The 18,320-nt window shown below is 42.1% G+C and overlaps 1 protein-coding gene across 4 annotated transcripts in view; it reads left to right on the top strand.

Moving 5' to 3' along the window:
- Window positions 1–18,320, top strand: part of MOB2 (MOB kinase activator 2) — a 110,134-nt gene that overhangs the window by 70,273 nt on the left and 21,541 nt on the right. Inside the window, exon 1 of one of the 4 annotated variants that reach the window (XM_082283892.1) lies at window positions 9,745–9,936. The exons of the other annotated variants lie outside the window; for them this stretch is intronic. Coding sequence (XP_082140018.1) covers window positions 9,827–9,936 — 110 coding nt within the window. The 5' untranslated portion in view covers window positions 9,745–9,826. Of the gene's footprint in view, window positions 1–9,744; window positions 9,937–18,320 lie in introns of those variants that run through there. 4 annotated transcript variants of the gene reach the window in all.

An 18,320-nucleotide genomic window follows, 5' to 3' on the forward strand; every position in this document is an offset into this window, starting at 1 on the left:
TTTGCATTTAGTAGACCATTTGTTCTTTGTATAAAAATGGAACGTGTATCGGGAACAAAATTAAGAATTTCTTTTACCTTGTAGAGTCAGAATACTATTCCCTTTTTGTTTTAACACTAGGCCTGTAGGGGAGTATTTGGGAGCTGAATGTATTCTGTATTTTAGCACCCTTCAGGCCAAGAAATGAAAACTGAATTCCGAGGTATAATCAATCAGATGTTTGAATATGGACTCAATATACCAATGTTAGCTTTTGAGCTGCTTAATTCTTAGCTGTTATGTGTCTTCTTTTAACGTAACTTGCTCAGGTGTGGTTGCCCTGAACTGGCTGACTCTTTGTCCGAGATATGTCTAGAATTAAAATTATATAGGGCTGCATCTGTCAGAGGAATTTGGCATGGTTCATACTTCTGGTCAACATATCGAAGAGCTTGCAAAGTTTTGATGATATTTTCAATAATCTGCTATGTTTTAGTTTTGCTGCTTCTGATTAATGTGTGTGATCCTATTAATACATCATATTTATGCTTTTCTCAGCTGTGCACACATTCATTTTAAGAAAACATCAGGAGAATCTCCTTGACGCTTTTTCTGTTCAATATACACATTTAGACGTAAGTTCTTTTACTGAAGTTTTAAGGATTTTTTTAAAATCAGTATGCCAGTACAGAAACTGTGGTAAAGACAGGGAAGAGTAACAGTGAAGAAAGCTGAAGGAGAAAATTTAATACCTGTTTCATAACATTAATAAAAATAAAGCTACTGAAATGAAAAATAGCTGTTCCTTTACTAAAGTGAAAGCAATGAAAAGATTGATGGTGCTGCCCAAGTCTGGGTGTGTACATGTTTATGTAATGTGGGAAAAATTTTCTAACAAACTAAGAATAGTGGTTCAATGTTTGCCCTCTTGGTAGTATTCTAGTCATGATGCAATTCTAGCAAAAGGCACTATAATTATACAGGGAAGTTGATATTTGCATAGTAGAACACAGTGTATTTTCCCCAGTTTCAAACAATTTTTAGAACAGAATGTTGAAAGGGAAAGGTTCACTTGCTGTGTGTTGGAGCACATTTCCTTGATGCACATAATGTTCCTTCAAAGTGTAGAAGTAGCTCAAGATGCAGGGTGAATACAACATCTGGCATTCACTTTCACCTCCCCAGTGAGAAGCCTAGAAAAATGTGAAAATACTTCAGGTACTGTGTTATCACTGAATTTAGGTAAAGTTTTGGTGTGTGTATACATATATATATATATATGGCCATCACCTGCCTGTGCATCCTTGCAGTAACACTGCAGCTTCAGTGCTTTTTCCCAGTCATGAAGCAATTTCCATCAGGCATTTGAAAAAGACGTCTTTGCCATGTTCGCAGTAATGGTATTTCTCAGTAGCTACGTAGGAATGATGGTAGTTTGACAGTATTACCCATTGATCCTGTACTCTCAGTACGTATTGATATTGACAAAGTCCTGAAAGCAAGTAGTTTAGGAAAAGTATGCCAAAGCAAGAAATGCAAAACGTAGATTATAGTAATTTCTTTGGTTTTGGCTGTGGAATGGGGGAACAGACTTCTTTCGCAAAGTTCATGCAGAATAGTCTTGGTAGACACAGTAGTATCCTTTCCTCAATTTCCATCCAGTACCTTAAGTGTGACTTTTCTTTTGTCTGAGAGCAGACAAGGCCAATTTTCTTGCTGCATTACTAAAACATGACAAATGGCAATGTTGTCTAACCAGAACAGCAAAGCTCTTCTGTCAGCCAGTGCTGTTGTTTCGTAGTAAATAAATATCCATTCAAGTGTTGTAATGGACTATGGGGGAAAAGGTGTAAATGCAGCCGTAGAACAAATTCTAGGCAAAATGGAGATTTTAAGCAAGACAGCATCAGAAAAGCCTCCTATACAGCAGTGTTGCTCAATGACAGACGTGTGCTTAATGGTGTTATTTTTAAACCCATGTCTTTCTCCATGATTGGCTTAAACTCAGGGCTATTCCACTGTACATTCTAAATTTTTCCTTGATCAGATGAGAGTTGGGTTAATTTCCTTTATTTTATAGTGTTTCTCCCTCAAGATGTAATCTGTGATTTGTCTCTTAATCAGAGTTCGCAGCAGTGCAAGCATGTCACAGTAATAAGAATACTTGTGTTGTGTAAAGTGATAATCTAGCTGTAATTTGGAAGGCAATTCTGTTATAAGTAGTCCCTTTCATGACGTTTGTAGGCTTCCAGGAGGTTTTTTTTAAAAAAACAGCTCTCAAATATTCTGAGCCTAAAAAGGAAACTTGTGATGGTTTGAGAGAATTCAAGTACTTCTGGTTTGTATTATCTTTGTATAAAGAAGTGATGTTTTCCATAAATTTTCCTCTTTTGGGTGTTTTTTTAGTTTTTTTTTACTACTGCCATGATTTCCCTCAGTGGCTTAGCTTGCTTTTGAAGAAATCTTAGTTAGAAACAAGGAACATGATAAAACCCTGTGTATCAACAATCCCATGTACACAAGCTTTTTTTATTCTACCAGTTCCTCATTAAACTAGGCCAGTGCGCTTCCAGAATATATTAGTGCAGAGCCTGAAAAAAAAAAGTATCGTAGCCTTAACCTTATAGTGTATTATCCTGCCACTCTTTGTCCAAATCTGTCCAGAATTTGTAGGAGAGGGCTGGTCTCAAGATCATATGATCATGTTGGGTTTTGTAAAATCCTGGAAGTTTTATACCATCGAAGTATTCAAATCAAATGGGTAAGTGAATGGCTCTGAAGCCGTTGTCTCTATCAGAAAATGAGAGCATGGAAACTGGCTGTATATTTGTAAAAAGTTTTAGGAAAACACCAAGCAGGCTACTCATGCTGTGCAGTCTTGTGTGGCCATACCTACGTAAGTATTTATGTCCCACATGCAGCAGAGCTCTCTGGCAGGCCAAGGCTGGCAGGCACAGCCAAGACTCTGCTGTGAGGGTGTTATGAGTTCTTGTGTGCAACGTTTTTACTATAGCAAAGTGTCAAAAACTGTCCTATAAAACTTCAGGGATTTTTCCCAGTAAACTTGCAAATCTCTCATTTAACATGCTGAATAAGAATTGCTAATTTTTTCAAATGCCTTGAAATACTTAGCTGTATGTGAGGTTTGAGGATTCCTCCAAGGCAAGATCTTCACACTTTTACTTCCACAACTGTTCTGAAACACAGCAGTGTAACTTGAGCTGTGCCAAAGCCTTGGTGTCTGTGTGTGAAGCCCAGTGTCCATCTCCAGTGCACACCTCGGCACGCATGCTGACCGAACAGGTTTTACTGCTGAGCTGGAAGTGGCCCCTCCTCTGGGCTGAGCTGCCCCAGTGCAAATACTGCTTTTACTTACGCATTTGCCGAATGCCTGCTGGAAAGGTCTTCACCAGGATAATAAATATGAACTATTTCAGGTTGTAGGTTAGGAACTTTATGACATTGTTTACACGGCTAAATCTGTGCTGGCCTCCTGTTGCTCTGACCTGTGCTGGGCCTGAGCGGTATTAAGAAATTAAATTAGCTTGGATGAAGCATCTCTGTGTTGAGTTGTGTGTGGAATGCAAATGTGCACTTGTCTGGGTGTGAACCAAGTTAATTTTGTGACTTCTGGATTCTGTGGTCCTGCTCTTCAGAAGTAGCAGCTAAGGAGTTATTCTGTAAATGCCAGGAATTACAACAAATAGTTTCTCATTACATAATGTAAGTGCTGTGTGTTGTATTTTGTAATGCATGCCTGGGGAAAAATCTCATAGAATAAATTTCATGCTTATTTCACTAATTGTTTTTTTCCTTATGCTGTCATCCAAATGTGACATTACCCGATAAAATCATTTGCTATATTGAAATGAAGCCATTCTTAACACCAAAAAGGAGGGAAACTTTTATTTCCTTAGTGTGTCTCCATCTGTCTGGGAAAACTCTGCAAGTTCACTCCCAGCGTCTCCCCTTTTTCCTTCTGTGCCTTTCCCACCCAAGCATAGATAGTCCTGACCAGTAACAGTGCTGACACAGATTCCCTCCTTTCCTGTGCTGATTACACCTTTGACTCCTTAGCCTAGAGTTTTGTGCCAATTTGCAATTAGGATTTTATTTTCCATGCCATATTTACCCAAGTCTGTGGAAACAGGAGTTGTGTTGTAAAACTTACAGGGAGAGTTCTGTATATATGTAGCAAGTAGGTCTGAATATGTTAAACAATCCCTGGGGAGAGCTTCTTAGCCAAGTTTTAGAAGTTTTCCCTCTTTATATGAAGCTTGAGGTCCAGTGTATTTGGGGGAGGAAAAGAAAAGAACAGGAGTCTTTCATTTTAGCTTTGCTGTTTCAAATGCATATTGCATTAATGCTTCCCTGGAGTGCAGCCTAGCTAAGCTTTATAATTAGGGCAAGAAGAAAAAAGAATGGTAAAATGTGAGATGAAATTGTCACTTGTATTATCTCTGGGAAGGAACTAACAGCAGCTGCAATGGTACAAATTCAGCATCTCAATCCTTACAGTGTGCTGTAAACACCCGTGCAGCCCATCAGCAGGTACTCTGCCTACTAAAGCTTCTTCCTTTGATTTACTTGATGAGATGCATGTGTTGAAAGACATTTCTGGGCACTCAAAATGATAAATCTATTAGCTTCACTGGCACACCTTCAGTTGTTTGTGTTTTCTTCTCACCCTTATCCCCACTGAAAGAAGAAAAAGGGATTTCACCCTCGCTGAGATAGATGTTGCATGTCACTCCAGCTCCAGTGTCACCTGGAGCAATTACTAGGCTTTTGCTAAGTCACACTTTGTCTCTATGAAAGACAGTTTGAGAGGGTGATGGATTTGTGCTCTTTATTTGCAAATACTTTCCAGTTTATTGTTCCTGTATATCGTAGTGCCAAGTATATTGTTTTGCAAACTGGAAAGAGGAAAACCCTCTGCCTCCTGAGGCTGTGCCATTGGTGGTGTTTTACTCTACTGGAATGGACTATGTGAGAAAGGTACTGTACAGGGACTGCTTCATCCTCACTGAAACAGGGTGCTGTAGGATGATGGACAACACCTTAGTACGGAAAGCAAAGAACCTCTGCAGTCAAAAGCAGGAAGGCTTTAAGCAGAATGAAATAACATTAGAACTTGCCTAGGATTCAGGATAATAACTTGTAATAAGAGAAATTATTTTTATATGTAGTGGTAAGTTTTCAGGCTAAGTTTTCTACAAACTAAGGTCTGAATCTGATGTTTTCTCTCCAACTCCATGGCAATTCTTTGACTCAGAATCCACTTGCCACAAACTTGCCTGAAAGCTGCACAGGAAACAAGTGTCCTTTCAGTGTGTGTCTGAGGGTCTATGTCATTTTGGGTGGGCTGACTCAGGAGGACTGGCTGAAATGCAGGTGACAAAAATGAATTCTTCTCTATTTCAGATCACCTCTTCCTGTAAAGTCTAAGTGTGACCGTCCCATCCTTTATTAGGAGTGCTCAGGTGTTAGTTCACTGCTGGTAGAATTGAGTATCTCCTGTTGAGCTGCTGCTATTGCTGCTTCCTTCAACACATTCATGTTCTTCAGCTCTCATCTGTACACACTTGGTGAACCTGGCTGAACTTGACATTTGGGATTTTGGAACAATAGATGCACCTACACACTTGTCAGAAAAAACAGTACCTTTGAGATCACGATTTCTCTGTTTGGTACATACAGCAGCACTCTTTCCTTTTCCTTTGTTCTTTTTTTACAGTGTTATTTGATAAACCCTTGGTTCTTCTCATTTTGTGTATCCTTTCTAAAAAGCCTTAATAATTTTTCTTGAGTTCCTGATGAAGCTTTACTGATATTTTGAGCTAATTTGCTCTTCATGCTGAAAATGATTGTTTGTTTCTCATCTTATGGATGAGGTAAGAATATCGTGCATCATTTTTTTGCTCTCTGCCTGTCAAAAAAAAGACCTCATAGTATCCATAGTACTGATGAAGCCAAAGATGATTGCAGGATAGACACTGACTTGTCATTATTTTCAGAGTTTTCAGTAAAGCAGCAAATGTAGGCACCTTGTCACTTACAAATGTGCTGCTTTTAAGCTCAGTCTTTTATGCAGAAACTTTCTGCAGTGTGTGTGGCCACTTTGATAAGGCTTGTATCACAACACCCTGTGTGGCCAGGAAGACCTATTTCTCCTGCTATTATCGCAAGAGTGGAGCTGAATGCATACCTTTAAAATCTGTTTCCCCCTTCACTCTGACCACTCCAAACTGCTTTCTGAAACGGAGACAACTTGTCTTCAGGCTGTCTTCTGTCCCAAATCCATGCCTTTAGTGCTGATACCGAGCAGAGCTGCTCGTGCCATCTGCTGCTGTGTGAGGATGACAAAATGGAGAGTAAATGTAATCTCGGTCTAAATACATCTTAGGGCCAAGCTAAAGGATGCAATGTTCTCATTGCTGGTTTTCAGTTGTTCCAGAGACCTGGGGGTACCCTGTGAAGTAACTGGAAAGGTTACTTGGCTAGGTGGTATCAGGGCACACTAAAGTCAAACAAAAGGGCTAATGAGCTTGCAAAATTGACATGTTATATGTCAGGCAGGGACACACAATAAACTTAAGCTTAATTTAAAACAGGACTTTATAGTCTGATGTTACAAGGCTTCATTTCTATGCATATAAATGCTGAATTGTACCTTAGTCAAAATAATGGTTATGATTTCTTCTTTTTTTCCCCATGACATTGTTTGTTTGTCTGGGTTGAATACAACTCACTTTCTTTGCCAACCTCCAAGTACCAGTATACATCCCCATGGTGGCTGCTTTACATGTACTTTTTATGGAACTGTAAAAGGGGTAAGTAAGTATATAATGGTTAACTGCTGCTTATAACAACATTATAAATACAAAGCATTATTCATAAAATTTATAAATATTATTCCTTGGCTTGGTAGTTGGGATCAGTGTAGAAAGCTTTCCATCAGTGTGCTGTGACATGTAGTCATGTGTGAGGAGAAATGGGGCTCCCCTGTTCCCAGAGCACTGCTGTGCCCTTCCTCTGTGCCTCTGGTGATGTCACTGTTTTGCTGATGTGTCTGTAGGCCCAATACAAGTGGTGAAGCTGTTTGTAGATCCATTCACAGGTATTTCTGTTGACATTTAGTGATAGTTTCAATACACAGCTCTGCCTGTCTGGTGGGTAAGGCACATGCTAGAAGCAGTTCACCAGTGCTGAAGCACACTTGGGCTAAGGTTGGATCCGACAGTTACTACATTCAGAGGATGTTGAGGAAACAAGTGAAAAAGAGGCTTCTGATGAATGTAAATAGGCAGGATTTCAGATGGCTGCAGACACACCCTTAAGGAAGTGTAGATATGCATCCTTCAGAATATGCCTAAGTGGAGATCAGACCAGCAGCTGTGTTCAAATAAACACTTCTTGTAGATGGAGTACTCTTCTTTATGGATGAAGCAGCTCTCAAATAAACCCATTTGTGTCTGCATGTGTGCTCTAAATCTTGTCAAAGTTGTAAGAATCTGTACTGCACATGGGGTTTAAATGATTTATGTTGGTGCCGTATAAATAAAGTGTGCATGCTTAAGTTGTGCTTCCTATAATGACTTGATTTTTATTATTTTGAAGCATTTAAAATTTATTTAGAGATGTTGGGATTTCCTACAACTTGCATAAAATCTGTATTACAGGTAAACTGTAGCACGTAGTTGATCAAAGCAAAGGATATTGCTTGAATAGAGGAAAACTGATAGGTGGAGAAAAGGCTGGAAAGGGTGCCACGGAGACATATGGTTGAGGAAAGGGAAAGAAAAATGCTGGGTTGATGTGGAAGCTAGCAGAAGAGAGAAATTGGCCATTTATTTGCATCAAAGTTAAAAAGTGACCAGGTTTTAAAGTTGTGTTTCAGTTGATCTTTCAGTTTTACCAGAAGAGGATCAGTTCCCAGCCTGTGGGAGATCACTGAACCTCCATCTCTGAAGAGCGACTGTTTTGCAGTTAGAGTCACAGAGAGGCCAGCTTTCCTAACACAAATGTAATACCACAGAGCTGTATTTATTTTGGTTTTACCCCTGGATTTTTCTTTAATTTACTTTGGACAGACAGACTTTATTAAAACTTAAGCTGCTTTATATCACAGGCTTGTTGTTTTTAAGGTGGTTCTTCAACAAAATTCTCTCTGTGCAGATTTCACTGGTGGACAAAGCGAAGGCAGCTGGCCTTTTGGCAGGTGCCCTTCCTCCATTTGCCAGGACTCTTGCATTGTAATGTTACTGTCACAAGTTGCTCTTACTTGGGGAAAAGGTTGGGAGAGCATCAGATTTTTCACGGGTTGGATTATCTCCTGTATGAAGCACCAGGATTCAGTGTGGAAAACTGAGCTGCAGGCTTCCTGTGTGCTATCAGTGAAGTCATTAAAACTCCATCTTAAGTGGATTGCTTGTACAGTGGGAATCAAAGTACCTCCTGCTTCACAAGGGTGGGGAGGCCTAACTTGGACATGCGACTAAAGGTGCATAGCTGACAAACACCCCTGCCTGGGTAGATGCTTTGGGACTGAGCAGCAGCACGTTTTTCCTTCAGGTTGCATCATGGGGCTGCAGTTTCTTGGGTTTGTGCAAACAGCAGCCACATTGCTGCCTGCTTTGACCAAGGGATGTCGGGTTGGTGGCAGCAGCAATGTCACTATTGTGCTAAGATGAATTCAGCAAGCCTCTTGGTCTTCTGTGTACAGGGGAAGCTGTCTGTTCAGTAAATGAACTGGAGTGCCTGGCTGTATACCCTGAATGGGGAATTGCCCCTTCCAGTTGCAGCCACTGTTGCAGGTGTACGTAAAATGGCAAACCCAGTGTTTTCTCTGAAATGTCATGGGCCAGGCTTCAGTGTGTCAGAATAAGTGATATCCTCCAGGCTTTCTGTTCTAGGTCACATTATGTCACACCTGTCACAATTTTTGTTGTGATCTGGCTCTAAACGCTACATCAGCAACCTGTGGCCACAGCTGCCTGTCCAAAAGGGGTGTGGACTGGTTACGCAGCATGGCTAAGGAGCTGGACATACAGTGTCTTTCTAAGGTCTGTTAGGAAAACTCTTGACCAAGTGGTTTATCCAGGCAGAACTGAAGGTGTGTCACAATGGGCCTTGTGTTTGGGACACTGCTTAATCCCTCATCCTCTGAGGACCATTACCCACGTGCTTGCTCTTAACTCTGGTCACAATGGCAAGTCATGTTGTTTATAGCTTTCTTCTTCTTCACCCTTCTTCTGTTTAAATGTCTCTGGTAAAGGTCTTGATGTCATTGCTGGGCTGCCATACGCTATGTAAGACCGCTATGTAAGACCGTCTGTAGCTGTGCTCTTGGGTAGCCCATGCCCTTGCACGTCACAGAGTACCGAGAGCAGTGCCGAGCTTTGCTCACAAAAGGCATCATTATTCCCGTTTCTCACCGGGAGTCCAGCCTGCCCCCATTACGGACGGGGCCTGTAGTGCAGACAGCAACCTGCTCGTCAGGCACCGTCCTACTTTGCCTCGCTTATTTTCCGGCTCCAAAAGAAGGGGCAGAGGGTTGTATTGGTGCTGGGCAGCCGGGCTCTCCCGTGCCGGCACTACCCGGCCGTTGTGTAACGCGGCCGCGCCGCGCTGCCCGTGCCGGGGGCGGCGCAGGGCCCTGCTCGGGCCGGTTCGGGGCCGCGCCGGGCCGGGGCCGGGCGGGGCGGGGCGGGCGGAGGAGCCGCGGCACCTCCCGCCCCCAGCGCCATTGGCGGGGCCGGGCCGGCGGGGGCGGGCGGCCGGGACAGCGGCGGGGAGCCCGGGCCGAGCGAGCCACGGTCGCTGCTCCGCTCCGCACCGCCGTACCATGGTGGGGGATCACTGCAGCCTCCCCGGTGAACGGCCCGTGCTCGCCCAGAGTCCCAAGCCCGGACTAAGCTGCAAGATGGTCCTGCAGGCGGTGGGCAAAGTGCTGCGGTAAGGACGGGTCCGGCGGTGGCCGTGGCGCCGGGCGGGCGGCTGCCCACGGGGCAGCCCGGGAGAGGAGGGAGCTGGAGCTCGAGTGGAAACTCCGGCCGGGGCGACGGGCGCTCCTCAGCCCCGCTCTTCTCCGGAGGACGGAGGGACGCTGCTTTTGGCTCCCTCTGGGTCTTGTGTAGCGGTCGGGGAGGCTGGAAGTTGGAACAGCAATAAGCGCTTGGAGAGGAATATTTGTTCTCACTTAATACGGCAGTCAAGTTTTGTTAGCGCTTTCATGAGAACTGAATTTCCAGGACGTAAGCAGACAGCGAAGGTCCTGGCTTGCCTGAATAAGGAATCTGACCAAGATGCTACATATGCTTTGGCAAGCTTTCTACAGAAATGTTGTAAGATGAGGGGAAAAAATTGCTCATGTAGCTCAGAAGGGCTTGTGTGAACACTGAGACGTGGATGACTACTGAGACCAAAACCAGACTCTTTGGCAAAGGATGTGCAGTAATTTGATTCGGAGGAGTTCTGACCCGTTCTGGTTGGCAGGGAAAAACGTCACCACAAATATTAGGATTAGCAGCCTCATTCTTCAACAACTGTAGCTTTTTTATTTTAGTTGTGTTCAGATATTTTTCTGGGATCTGTGCAGAGTTGCACTGTTGCTCCAAAAAGGAGCCTTGTTCCTCCAGCATAACTTTATTTGGCAAGCTTTCGTTTGTCTCCGTTTCCTACTGTCTGTTGCCAGTTGTTAAATGTTTGTCAACAGAAACATTATCCCTCTCTTCCTCTGTTGACTCATGTCTCTCCCCAAGCGAGTTTAGGGGAGCCATTTATTCAAGCAGAATGTTCTGATCACAAAGCAGCTGAGCTCTGGCTGGGATTTCAGCTAGAGGAGTTCACTGGTCTTGAAGCAGCCTTGATGGGCACAGCTGCTTAGATTTGTTCTTAAAGAAGTCCGGTGTTACAGTTTTGGGGATTTTTTCCCCCCGTTAAAAATACTTTCCTGTGGAAAACATTAGTTTAAAGAATTGAGGTTTCTCTTTCAGCTTTTTAATGGGTTTAGTGTCCTTTCTGTGCATTTTTGGGGGGCAGAGTGTCTATAATTCAATATGGTGTTACACAGCTGGTCATATCATAAAATCCTTTGGCCAGCGGCTTGCTATTCATGATGTGAACCTTTTGAAGTTTTTGGTAGCTGTTCTGTTGGCAGCACTCCCAGATGTAAATAGATGGGTGCCTCTGTAGAGAAGAATTGCCAGACCTTTTGTTAAGCATCTATGGCAGTTTATTTTAAAGTATAGGTAGGTTCTTGTGACTCACTTAGCAGTGAAATGCATGTTTTTGATTAGTTCAGTGCATGCTTTTTAAAAAATGTAACATTAACCTCAGCCTTTCTCCTACTGGAGTACGTGCAGAAATTCTGTATAATTTTATTTGCTTTTCATGTAAGATTTATTTTCTACGTGTACTATAATACTATCATGAAAGCAGGAAAATATTGTTGTCACACATGAGATGTTTTGGACTTGTGAATTAATAGCATAACTTGATTTTGCCGAGCTGTTATTAAGTGGGGGTGTTTACTATTTTGTAGTTGAGTGGTTTTTTAATGTGTCTTTTTGTTTTGGGTTATCTCCTTTTGCTCATGGTTAGAGAGAAATGTGAAGTCACAAAAACTTTCTTTAGATGCCAGACTGGTTCTCTTATTTCTCATCTTGAATCTGCTTCGGATGCCTTATCTGACCTTATGTGTGTTACATCATCTTGCTTTGTTCTGTAAAACATAAACTCAGCCTAGTCTGCAAAGAGCTCAGGCAGTGTGAGAGCACAGGCACTGGTGAGGAGCCAGGTAAATACTACATTAAATCAAAGTTTCCTTACTGCAGAAATGGGATATTAGTGCTTAAGAAAGTGTGAGCCCAGGCAGCGATGGTGAAAGAAGGAACCGCATGGGACCTCGTTTAGGCCAAAAATGGTGGCTTGGTGACAGCTGTGATGGGATTTCTCTGAACAGAAGCATCCAGAGCTGAGATTATTGTTGGTAGAAAAGAACAGGGACCTTAAATGTCCTGTGTTTGAATGCAGAGGTGCAATGCTACCCTGATAGAGTGGCCACCTCACCTGGTAATACATAAGTTGTAGTCATAAGAAGTTAAATGAGATGTATCCCAAACATCTTGCCTTCTCTTTCAGAATAAAGGTATTAAATACCACTTTTAAGCTTGGCCACCTGAAACTTCTGTATGAGTTTCCTGCAGTCTATACAATGCTAAAGACTGCATGGAGTAATTTGCCTTCTGTTGATCAGGCCATTGCCAGTGGCTTGGAGATGAGGTCAAAGGATATCTTGCTTATGCACAGCCTGGTGTTATGAGCAGGCCACTGCATTTTAAGCCCTTTTCTCAGGACTAACTGGGAACCGTCATGATCACAGTTTCCTCCCAGCCTTCCACAGCCTGCCAAGGAATTGCAGAAATTCACAATGGACAAGGGATAGAATGCCTGTGTTCACTCTAAACTGCCTCCACTCCGTCTCTCTCCTGCTTGTGAATTGTAAAGCTCAGTTGTTCTTGTACAATACTTAATCAGTTTGGTCTTCTTCACAGCAGATTTGTTGTGTTATTTACGTTGAGTGTGTGTAGGTACAACTAACACAGTTGAAGTTTTAACATGCAAGTTGTTTTCATTAGTTAGTGGGTCCAGGTCCTCCTGCCTGCTGGGTGCTGGCAGTGTGGTGGGATAGTGTGTGTGTGTGTGTTCGTGTGTCATGTGTTGATAGTAACAGCTGCCAGAGGAGGAATCAATACACGGAGGAAACGAGGAGGGAGGTGTGAGGAAGCAGAAAGACTTCATGAGAAGAGCAGTCCTGAGAACCTGAGAAGAGTTTAAAAGAGCACGGGGGAAAGACAGCTGAACCCAAAAGGGGGGAAGATGTAACAAAAGCAACAGATGTGTTCTCAGTCTTTCTAATTAATGTTTTATGAAAGCTACAGTTAGGTTTATTGCTCTTCTAAATTATTAGTGATTCAGCTATGAAGAACTCTGGAGATGCTTGTATCTTTCATCATATTGGTTAGTAAACTGTGTTTAACACTTCAGGGATGGAACGAAGGCTGCATACTTGTAGTGATTAAAAAAAATTGAAACACCACTAGAAAAGTGTCATCTCCTCTTTAAATTAGTCATAGCATAGCTGAAAAGTTCCTTAACACGGTGTTTAATTAGGGCTGTTTAATTTCTTTTTGCTTCATGTGTTTTTGAAATACGTTAATGTCATTTTTTCCCCTTTTCTGTAATGAATTGTGCTATTATTTAGCCCATAATTAGAGAGGAAGAAAAACATAAAATAGATGCAGTTTTTCTGGTTTTTGTTTTTTTAATTTCTGTGAGTTGGTGGTTCTGGAGAGAGGTGGAAGGAGAAAGGGGCAGAGTATCATGTGAAAACTTGGAATATTATTCTATTTTTTAGCATTATTTCATTAGTTGTCCAAGTTTCTTGTGGCACCATGGATTCCTGTTGGCTTCCTTGCAAAAGTCTGCATTTTACTGGCCTCAAGCAGCACAAGTGGAAGGAAGACTCTGGTTCCTGCGATCTCTCCTGTCTTTAGTCCTAGCGGATAACAGAGCCAGCCATAAGTGTTTTTCGGAGCCACATGCTGCTGATTTCAGGACAAAATGTTCACTGCCTGTGCCAGTACCTGAGTCCTGATTCAGCTGCTCGAGTGTGTTTGCAGTGCTGTGACACTTTGGGTGCTGTGCTGGTGATTTTCATAGGCTGGTCCTTGTACAGCTTCCTAGTCAGTGTGTTTCCTTTTAAGTCTCCAGTGAAACTGGGTCCTTCTGGGATAGTTGACTATTAATCAGGAATACAGAGAAAGAGAAATGATGCAGGCTACAGAGTTGTGATGTCATTGTGTAGTGTCTTTTGATAAATTACAGGATGGTTTACATGTACGCACATTACCGGATGAGTGTGGGAATAGATAAGTTAAACCTTCCCTTTCTCTTAAGAGCCTCCCTTTTTACAGCATTTTACAGGGATTTGATTTGGATACCAACTAAAAATAAAACAACCAACCCCACTCTTTTTTTGAGTAAGTGCTTTTCAAAAGTGTAGTAAGTTGTCTTCAGTGATAGTGTGATAATGATTGTTTCATTTGGATAAATTAGCAAGTTTGAGTTGGCATTCTGGATGCTGCTATGTATTTTTATAGCCAGCACTTAAAACATTTTTTTAAATTAAATTCCTTCTCTGTTTCTCAATTCATAGCAAGATGAGGAAGAAACCAGGTTAATTTTGACACTGCATTCTGTTTCTTAGGTGATCAGCCAAGGTTGTCTTGTGTTCACGAACCGGGACATAGATGGGTAGGAGCAGAGGAGCTTCTCCTCTGCTGCCTGGATTCCCATGGCTGAAGACAGCTGTTGTCTGTGATGCTTGCATGTATCAGCAGGACTAAAGCAAATATTTAAAAAGTCAATCCTATTGTATTCTAATTTAGGCAGAAACATTTTTCAGTAATTTAGTCCAGTTCACAGTATTAGAAAGTAATTAGAAGAGCCTTGTTTAACACTGGCTAATCTGATTAATGCAAAGGCCTGGGACAGGCAGAAGAGAAGGGAGGGAGGACAGTATGCAGGGAAAGGGGCTTATAGGCAAAATGCTCTTCAGAGCCACATTGGCTATTTTTATCCTGTTCTTTTTCTTTCTCGGTCCCACAACTTTCCATTGTACAGAAATAGTTCAAAATGTTTATGGTTCAGGGAAACTGACATCAGTAGTTGTCATGCTGTGTCCTGCTGAATATTTCTGTAACAGGAGCTGATTCCTCATTCAATGATGGCCTTTTGGGACTCTCAGCTGCTCAGAACTGGTGACACTATGGGGCAGTAACATCCTGTGCTTTGATAAGGGGTGACCAGGCAGGAGGGACTCCGGTGGCTCTTCTGTGTGTATGGGAGCACAGATGTGCTTGTGGAGATTGCTCTTTGATGTGAGTGTCCTGTCGTCGGGACAGAGGCTTGCAGGAAGCACGCCTGGGTGGCATTGCCAGCCTGGTGGACTCATCTGGCTGGGATGTGCCCGCTGGAGAGGCAGCTCTCCCTGCGTGTGCTGGGTGTTCCCAGCATACACAGGTAGCAAAGTCTCTTCTGGCTGTAGATAGAAAATTTGTAGTGCTCTGCTTGATGTTCGGCCCCGCTGCAAGCTGTCAGAAACCTCCGGTAAGGCCATGTCATAACTGGGGCTCTTGTTGGAGCTCAGAACTTGGAGCAGTGCTCTGGAAAGATTCTGTGTCTCACTGGTGGGTCCAGCACACCAGGCACTCCTCTCTTTCTTTGGGATAGTCATCTGCCTGCTCACTTGTGTTCACTGCAGGAGTGTCATGACCCTGGGGCATTTGTGAACATTGGTGAACCATGTACAGTGCATTAACTTAATGAAGATCTTGGTGTCTTTCTTCAGAGGTATTTACAGCATTAAGTTGTATTTTGGTTGCGTGTTCCACATTCTGGGAAGCGATAGCCAGAGGGAGGGCACTGCTAAAATTCTTCTCTGTGTTGAAACAACCCTCTAAGGTGTCTCCAGAGCTCGTACAGAAAGGGCTCCTGGCCAAGGTTTAATAGCATTTTCCTCTTGTTTAGAGGCAAAAATATGCTGCTTTTTTTTACTGAAGATGCCTCCTGGACACTTTACAAAGAATAGGTTTGACTGTAATCTCAGACTTGTGAAATTATTCACCCTTCTTTTATCTTGTTTTCTTGGTATGCATCTGTTTCATTATAGGATTTGTTCCAGATTTTAGCTTCTTGTTTCAGTCTGGAAGATTATTTCAGTTTATATATGAGCAAAGTATGAGTGTGCAACATGCATCCTTCTGGGAGTTGACTACAGTTCCTGGTTTGTCTCTGTTTCCTATGTTTCAATAGCCCATGTTTCTGGTGCTGCTCTCTATGGGAAAATTATCTATTTTACACAATTTCTGTCTGCTCTTCTCTGGGATCTCAAATGTCTGGGCGCTCCAAGACCTTTACCAGGTAGGTTTTTAGGAGAAAAATAAATCCTCTGTAGAAGAGCTTTTCTCTTGCCATTTTTGGGGTTTTTTGAAGAGGTGTGGTGTTAGGAATGTGATCTCCTATCAGTTGTCCTGTCTCTTAAGATTGCTAAGACAAAATATATCTGTTCCTCTATCATACATCTCTCTGTGACTGCACCAAAATTGAGTTTGTTAAAGTATTCTTTTGTTGAGGGGGATTTTTTAATTCTTTTTCTTAATCCCTGGTGCTGTGTGATTCAACAGAATCTTAAATTTCAGCGAATTGCTGTCAGAGAAGAGATGTTGCATTTCTTTTAAGAGCTGCCAGCACCTAGTCTCTGGAAAGGGGAGGGGATTGGATGTATGGATTGACCCTTTCTTCCAACTTTCTGAAGAAAAACCCCACTTCTTTTGAGTGACTGGAGCCCATTAGCACTGAAGCCGGGTTGCTTGAGCTTGTCAGAAAATGCTGCTCTCTTAATTTTGCAAGTTCTTTTCTGCCTGATACGGAAATAAGTTTAGAAATGATTTTGCTCAGACAGCAGGAACTGGTGGCAGCAGATGCTCCCCAGGTGAAAGGAACATTGTGGATGTCTGTGTGATTCCTTTTATTTTTAAAAAAGGAAAAATCAGCAGTGAGTGCAGCTGTCCTCAGAAGGGCAGATAGTGAAAATATTAAAATTCTTAGCTTGCTATCTGGAAAAAGTAGTCCTGGCACACCATCCAAAGTACATGGAGTTACTGAAGAAAGAAGGCTTGGGTTTCTTCATTGGTGGTTTATGTAACTTCACACAGAGGTGGGATGACGTGAGGTGCACCTTGGTGGCTCCACTCACACTCCAGACACCCAGATCTGCTCTTCAGTCCAATGTGTCCACACATCCTAGGCTCAGAACACCAAAGCCTTACAGGGAAAGTGCTGACTGTCAGCAGGATACATTTAGCACAACAGGGAAAAGGGAAATTGTGATAAAGAGGCTTTGCTGATTCCTTCTTTTACAGAGTCCCCAGTTTGATGGGACCGATGTATTTCTTCAGAGCAAACCTATGCAGGGAAAAGATAAAGCTGGTGGTCTTGAGACCACATTCTGTGCGGGACAGAGGGGAAATTCTATTCTGTCTCAACTGAAATAGTAGTTTTTCTGTCGTTTTGCAGCATAGAAAGGTTTTTTCATGTCTAGGTATGTGATTCAAACCAGTACATTCTTAAATCCACACATAACCATGCCTTGCTTTGAGGTGTGACGCTGGTTTGCAAAAGCTGGGGTGGAAATGTGGCCTCACATTGTGTTTTGAGCAATGTCTGAAGTGTTGGTCTCAGCTTCCATGAACTGATCAGTTGCAAGTCCACGTGAACAGTTAAAGATCCTTTTGTCATTTGCACGTGCAGCCAAGGGAGTGAAACAACTTCAGCACACAACTGTTCATCTAATTTTAGTATTTGTTTCTGAAAATTACTGGTTTTCCTTAACCAGTTCCTTGGTTGTGCTTTCAGCCTTTAATTAAAAGACTGAATTTGTATTTTAGCAGGCCCTTGGAGGTAACATTACAAGTTTGAGTATATCTATGGGTTTTTTCCTGGTTGCTAGTGGATCAGTGTATCTGTAAAGGTGTTTTTACTTGCTTTTCAGTCTCCTGTGGTATATCTGGAAAAGTAATTAATTAGGGTTGGGAATCACTGCTGTCTCACTAGCTAATTAGCAGTGCTCTAACTGTACCAGTAATTAAACCATTACCCGTCCTACTATTTTTTTGATCAGTCATTCATATGTTCTTTACTTTGGCCTATGAATCCATAGAGTTTGTATTTTAAATAGATTTTTTTCCCTTCCTCTATTGTATAGAAAAGCTTCAATGTGCTGTTTTCTAAGAAATTCTGAAACAGCTGTGTGCTGTGGTTGACAAAACTGAACAGAGCATTGCATCATTCTGTCAAAAATCTTTAAAAATTAACTGCATGGTTACACTAGTGAAAGTTTTGTACATATCATTTGTTAATGAAAGTTACGTAATTAAGATAATGCTTTGATTCCTTCTACCACTGACTTTCTTACCCTGTGAGGAGACACACAATTTATGCCTTCTAACTATGGACTTCAGTTTTTAACAAGATAGTTCACACTAAAACTGAAAGGCCCTCACAGGATCTGGTCTAAGGCATACCAGGGGAGATGGGGCTTCCCTGAACTGACTGTGGTTTAAATTAAAGCCAAAATATTAACAAAAGGGGGGGAAAATAATTTTTGATCTCTGCCATTGAGAAATGACCTTGCCGTATGATATTTTCTAGATATTTTCCTAATTAAAATGCTGTGGTTAATTTAAAGTGTAAGAGATGAGTTTGTGGAGCTTGAT

This window comes from Coloeus monedula (assembly GCF_965178545.1).
Source record: "Coloeus monedula genome assembly, chromosome: 6".
In the NCBI taxonomy this organism is placed as follows: Eukaryota; Metazoa; Chordata; class Aves; order Passeriformes; family Corvidae; genus Coloeus; species Coloeus monedula.